Source organism: Coffea arabica, chromosome 8e, assembly GCF_036785885.1.
Source record: "Coffea arabica cultivar ET-39 chromosome 8e, Coffea Arabica ET-39 HiFi, whole genome shotgun sequence".
NCBI lineage: Eukaryota > Viridiplantae > Streptophyta > Magnoliopsida > Gentianales > Rubiaceae > Coffea > Coffea arabica.
This window is the reverse complement of record NC_092324.1, coordinates 48,993,482-49,000,070: the sequence shown is the minus strand read 5'-3', so window position 1 is coordinate 49,000,070 and position 6,589 is coordinate 48,993,482. Positions and strand designations below refer to the sequence as shown.

At 38.8% G+C, this 6,589-nt stretch overlaps 1 protein-coding gene across 1 annotated transcript; it reads left to right on the top strand.

Annotated features, from left to right (window-relative positions):
- Nucleotides 1-510: 510 nt before the first annotated feature.
- Nucleotides 511-6,589, top strand: LOC113702731 (putative glucuronosyltransferase PGSIP8). Its single transcript, XM_027223861.2, has 5 exons — nucleotides 511-1,188; nucleotides 4,083-4,338; nucleotides 4,642-4,843; nucleotides 5,011-5,158; nucleotides 5,588-6,589. Exons 1-5 carry the CDS (start codon nucleotides 839-841, stop codon nucleotides 6,126-6,128), a joined length of 1,497 nt encoding a protein of 498 aa, XP_027079662.1. The 5' UTR covers nucleotides 511-838; the 3' UTR covers nucleotides 6,129-6,589.

Genomic DNA, 6,589 nt, shown 5'->3' with positions numbered 1-6,589 from the left:
TTATTATTCTTTTGGATATTCGTCTAAATTCGTAGTACTTCATATGATTGAGATAAACTAATTATCCTATATTTTGTCTAATTGTTTTTTAATACAATTGTAGAAATCAATCATAACCTAATGTAGCCATGATAATTTGTCTGTATGGTTGCACGAAATCAACAAATATACAAAAGTGGGATAAACATATGAGGATTAATATTAAGCAACATTAAAACTGATATCTCAAATTTAATGACACAAATCTCTTTTAGTTGTTGTAAGATTAGGCCAAAGCCTCATTCTCTCTCTCTCACACACACACACACACACATATATATGCAAATAAAGTTGTAGTACAACTCGAGTATTTTTTTTAAAAAAAAAATGAGAAAGAACTCCACCAGAAGTGAATTTTAAAAGTTTTTTTCCCCTTTTTTCGAACGAAATAAAATATTTTCACGAAAACTGGTTTATAATTCGATTTATTAAATTAATAAATATGCCTCCCAAGTCTTCTCCTTTTAAATGCCACCCTTCGATAAGCTCTGCTTGGAGAGACAGTCCATCCCCAACCTTTTGCCCCCACTCTCCTCCCATCCTTCTTCCTCCCACTTTCTTCTCCCTTCCCCTTTCCCCCAAGTGTGTATATATACACAACGCTAACACTCCAGATTGGAAATATATTCCTAATCATCTTTAAGGATTCTTACTACCAGTCCTGATTTAAATATCGCCGGAACTGGAAGAGTTTTCCCGGTGAAATACACATAATGCTGTAAGAAGAAGCAGAGACACCATATCCAAGAGTCAGTACCTTGTGTTTTTCTCTAAGGATATTAACATCGAAGTTGGTAACATGGAGTCTGGGGGACTATCAAGGGGGGAGATAACGGGGCTTTTAGTGATAATATGGATGGGTTTAATGTCGATTATGGTTCGTGTAAGCGACGCGACGAGGACAGCCGTGACAACAACGGAGGCAGCGTCGGCGGTGGAGGCGGCGACGGCGACGGCGACGGAGACGACATCGTTTAATGCAGGACATAAACATGCGTATGCGACGATGATGTATATGGGGACCCCACGTGACTACGAGTTCTACGTGGCTACGCGCGTGATGCTCAGATCCCTATTGAAGCTCGGCGTCGAAGCGGATCTCGTCGTCATTGCCTCCCTAGACGTTCCTCCCAACTGGGTGAAAACCCTGTAAGTTCAGAGCTCTTCTCCCCTTCTCAAACTCTCTGCAGCTATCAATTTCTATTTTGTCAAGGGTGTTTTAGTAATTTAATGATAAGCTTTGTTGCTGTTTTTTGTGGGGGTGAGGGGGTACAGGTAAGCTTTGTATTTACCGCTTAATGTACGACTTTTCTTTCTTTCTTTGGATGTTTGGATTTCTTTTCTGACTCTTTCGACGAGTAGTGGACTCAGTGCTGGAATCATTAGACATCGGATCATGCTTATGGTGGAAATGTTTGATTCTGGAAGAAATACTGGACTTAGACTTAGAGCTGGCCGTTTTGGTCCGGAGATATTTACGAAAATGTTTTTGACCTTTTCTTATTTTTTTTTTGGTGGGGTTATTTTTGGGGTGGGGGGAGTGGGGTTTCGGTTCTTCGGACTTTAATTGGCTACCATTGAAAAATATATCTTGTAAGGGCAAAGCTTAGGTCCAATTGCCTAGTGTGCAAGCGTGTATACTGCCATAGAACCATGTGAACACTGAAGAAACGGGCTGAGATCTTAGGTGGGGTCTTCAACTGCTTTTTATACTCTCTTTCTTCATGCCCTATTAATGTAGTAATTTAGTATTTTTCTTTTATCTTTTGGGTTTTTTTTCCGTTCCCTGGGCCAGCATATCCGCACTACTCTGGGGCAGCATTCAAATTTTGTAGTTTTCTTCTGGGTTTCTTGGACATTTTTCCTCCGTCTTGGGGTTTGTTCCTGCTTTTTGCTTCTCTTGTCATCCGAAATTACAATCTGGACCAAATAGTACGAAAGTGATTGGGATTTTCCACATGGTAAGATGAAAAACAACTGCACTTTATATATTGCATTTCAACTATGTCGGCATTTCATTCGAACACAATAAATCCCGCATAGATTTGCATATTGTAATTTTGTTCATCATTTCAGTCAAGAAAACAGAAAGAAGGGTTCACTCGGTGCAGTTATCGATTTCAAAGATTTCGTTTTACGAGACAACTAATACTCGGTGTCAAGTTGATGGATTTATAGGTATTAATGGGCTCCTAATACCTATATTATACCATTGGTTATAATTTAAAACATGACACGTGGCATGGCTAATTTTAGTTTAGCAGGGACATGACATTAGGTGCATAATACATACTATAATCAATGTCAGATGTTTCTTCTAGGAATTGTCCTTTTCGTGTAGCTTGGTAGCACGGAAAACGAACCAGCTTTGGCCAACCAGAGAGGCCGGTCGTGGTATATACGGGCATCATTTGCCTAAGAAGCGTCCCCTTAGACGCGGCCAAGACCTTGAAATTTTTATGCTGTGCTATAAAGCGTAACACGCTCTAACACGTGTACAGTATATACCGTAATCCTAATCGTAGGTGTTAACCTGCCTACGCTAAATTGTGATGACTGCAGAAAACAACTAAATTTTGTTTTCAGAATTTGTGCGGCAGAATTTGACCAATTCTTATGCGTATTTTAGCCATATTCCTTCTTTGTTAAGGCATGAGCGGTTCCGAAATGTATCTACTTTTAATGAGGGCCAAGTCAGCCTTTTTTGATGTGGCAAGCATATAATGAGGAGATCAAAGTGTGGGTTCTCACACGCATTTGCATTGTCCATCCATTTTTTTCTTTTACGGAACAATTTGCTTTATCCAATTGCATCCTACATTATCTTAGGATTTATACATTTTTCTTTTTAGTGTCTCTTTGTTTCGGAAATTATAATATGTTTCCTGTCTCTGGCTTTTCTAAGAAACCCATTGGATATTAGAAGCGTTTTGTTTTATATGTGAAGGAACCTTGACTTTACAATATATTCGCACAAGAGTATGAGTGATCTAGTTTAGATAGATTGTCTTGTCATCTTTAGTGAGAGACTCTTGGTTTTAATATAATTTCTGAATTGGTCCTTTTTTTTAATGTGGTGTGATCCAAGAAAGTGCACCATACATCTAAGTTATCACCGTCAATGCCCATTTTTAATGCAGTATCCACGTATACATCCAAAAGTTTAGTTCTTGAGGAAGCAAGACGTGACAGCAAGCAAGTTGATCGAAGCCGTTTGAACATAAAATGTCTTTTAAACCCCTTCATTTTTGTTTTACCAGAATACTGGCGTCCAGACATATGGGCACTAGGCTTTGGATTGAACTCTATCCGAGTCCATTAGCATTACCTGTCTCCTTGGATGACCAAATTTTGGACCCTTCATTCTAGCAAGAGAGAATTTTGAACTGCAAGAGAGAATTTTGAACTAAAATTTGACATAGTTTGTGAAACATCATCTACCAGTGAATGTCATTTTGGTTTTCTGCAATAAATCACTGACTGATACGTGTTTGTGAATTAATACATGTTTTTACCCACTGGTAGGATCATATGCCTATAGGAATTTGCAACCTGTTTTGTTCCGGCCCTTGTTGAGACTACTCAATTATCACCAACAATTATCTGTAGAAATTTGTTACAGCATAAGATGGGACCTGAAGGAAAATTGGAACTTCAAATTTCTAGCGTCTTCTTTATAGCTGCACTTCTTACATTGTTCCAAGTGTTTGAGCTGTTAATGTGTTCATAGCTAGTATTACTCAAATTAGTTGTCAGAACTAAAATGATATTGTAATTCTGTGCACTTGCATTTCCTGTTACCTCAGTCTACGTACTTGTACTGGAAAAACAGCCGAAGGAAATTGAAGATGGTGATTTACAGAATTCATCCTAGGTCATGCCTTAATTGATAATGTGAAAATCAGCAAATAGTATATTTTTTTAGGTTTACCTTTTGGGGTTCTAAATTAGCACATTTTGGGAGCTAAGGATATCAGTAATCAGAAAAGGGTGATGTAAATAACACCGAAATGTACTAATCATTGTCTTTTGTTGTGCTACAGAGAAGAAGATGGGGTGAAGGTTCGCAGAGTTCAGAATCTGAACAATCCATATACTAATCAGGGCAATTTCGATTGGCGATTCAAGTTGACAATGAACAAGCTTTACGCATGGAGCCTAGTGGAATATGAGAGGGTGGTCATGCTCGACGCTGACAACCTTTTCCTCCGAAAAACAGATGAACTGTTCCAATGCGGCCAGTTTTGTGCAGTTTTCATAAACCCCTGCATATTTCATACTGGTCTTTTTGTGTTGCAGGTAATTAATGGTTTGAATCCAACCTGTGTTTTTCGAAGTATCTTCATCTCAAAGCAAGTGTCAATTTGTTGGCATAACCAAGCAAGCTTTTCTTAGAACCTTTTACTTGGTGTTCATAAATATGTAGTAGCATGCATATTTTGCCAAAGTCCTTTTGGGTTATCATATACTAACAATCTTCTCGCTGTTTAGTTTCTAAAGTTTTTTGAATCAAAGTTTTTAGCTTTTACTTTGCTACCAAGTCAATTCTTGAAAATACTGGCCAGATATCTAATCAGTTCCTTTGAAAATTTTCAACTGCAGCCATCAATGACAGTATTTAAGGACATGGTTCATGAGTTGGAAGTTGGGAGAGAGAATCCAGATGGTGCAGATCAAGGTTTTATCGGAAGCTATTTCCCAGATTTACTAAATAAGCCAATGTTCCAGCCTCCTCCTAATGGCACTAAGCTTGATGGACAGTACAGACTTTCTCTGGGTTACCAAATGGACGCTTCTTATTATTGTAAGTATATAAATTACCTTATTCCAAGGTTTTTTCAAATGTTTGACTTGTTTTGATCTTTTGGGTAGCTCTTACTGCAGTATTCTTGGTTATCATGTTTTGAGGCTTTCTGCATATTGTTCCTATGTTCTCGAATCTCATTATGTTTACTTATTATCTGGTTCAAGATCTCAAACTACGATGGAGTGTACCGTGTGGACCCAATAGCGTCATCACTTTCCCTGGGGCGGCATGGCTAAAACCATGGTATTGGTGGTCATGGCCTGTCTTGCCCCTAGGCACCCAGTGGCATGAACAACGGCATCGAACTGTCGGGTAGGAATTTCTCCGCACATCTCAATGTATCATTAAGTTGCACTCTTTAGGCTTTGTTTGCATTTGCTCATGAAAGCATCATAATTTTGAGTGCTACGATCTATTGTTTTATGGTTTCATAGCGCAACACATACACTCAGAAAAATACCATATGGAATTAATGTTTGAAAGCCTTGTCTCTGGTGCTGATGATTCAGCTAATAAATGTGCAAAATTTGTTTCATACTTGGTCTGCATAAAAAATTGCATTTCTAGTTAGAACAAATTTGGGTAGGAATGTCGGTTTTTGTGCCTCTGTTTATTAAGCTTTTAATTTATTGCCTTCATGCTCACTGATTCATAAAATTGTATTTCATAACTACCAATTTGTTGTTAGCTTAGACGAACCATCCTATTCTATCTCACCTATTCAGGGCTCACTTTTTGCAGGTACAATGCAGAAATGCCCTTTGTATTTATCCAAGTAATATTTTACTTGGGAATAATGGCAGTGACGCGAATTGCACGGCCTGGTTTGTCTAAGCTATGCTATCGTCGTGAAGAGAAAAGTGTTTTCCTCATTCAAACTGGCCTTAAATTGGTTGCTTTTTGGTCTATTCTAGCAGCCTACATAGCCCCTTTCTTCCTCATTCCCTACACTGTTCATCCGCTTGTAGGGTGGAGTCTTTACTTGCTTGGGGTTTTTGCTCTGTCCTGTATAGCGGTTAATGCTTTTCTTCTACCAATGCTCCCCGTTCTAGTGCCATGGTTTGGAATCCTTGGTTCTCTTCTGGTGATGGCTTTCCCCTGGTACCAGGATGGGGTTGTTAGAGCGCTAGCTGTATTTGGCTATGCCTTTTGTTGTTCCCCTATTGTCTGGGCTTCGGTAGTTAGAATCATGTCAAGTCTTCAGGTTTCACTTGAAAGGGAAGGCTTCTTGCCTAGGTTAGCTGAATCTACAGCTCCTTCTGGGTGTAACAAGTTGTACTAAGATTCTTAAGCACAATGATCTGATGCTTAACAAAAGAAAAAGTCCCGCAAAAAAAATCTCGGGGCGAGAGGCGGCAGATTTTCAAGCCTCTGGAAGTGGGTATTCTGTCGAGCTTCTGGAAGTGGATATTCTGCAATCTGCGTGCGGCCATTGCTTTCTTCAGTTATGGATATCCATAAAGCTGAAGTGATTCTTTCTGGGATCTTGTATCATTTACTCTTTTGTAAAATTGGTGATCCCAATGTATGAATTTTGTTCATCTGTAATCCGTAACATGGGGAAACCGCCTCTAATCTGGAGTAGTTAGATTCTTTCTGAGGTGTATTCATTAGAGAATCGTTGTATCAAGAAAGATACTACAGGGAAAGAACTTACAAATTGACATGGATCAAACTGCTTAGTTTTAGGATTTGATTTTCCTCAACGGCAATGCAATGATTATTATAACATTTGGAAAGCCA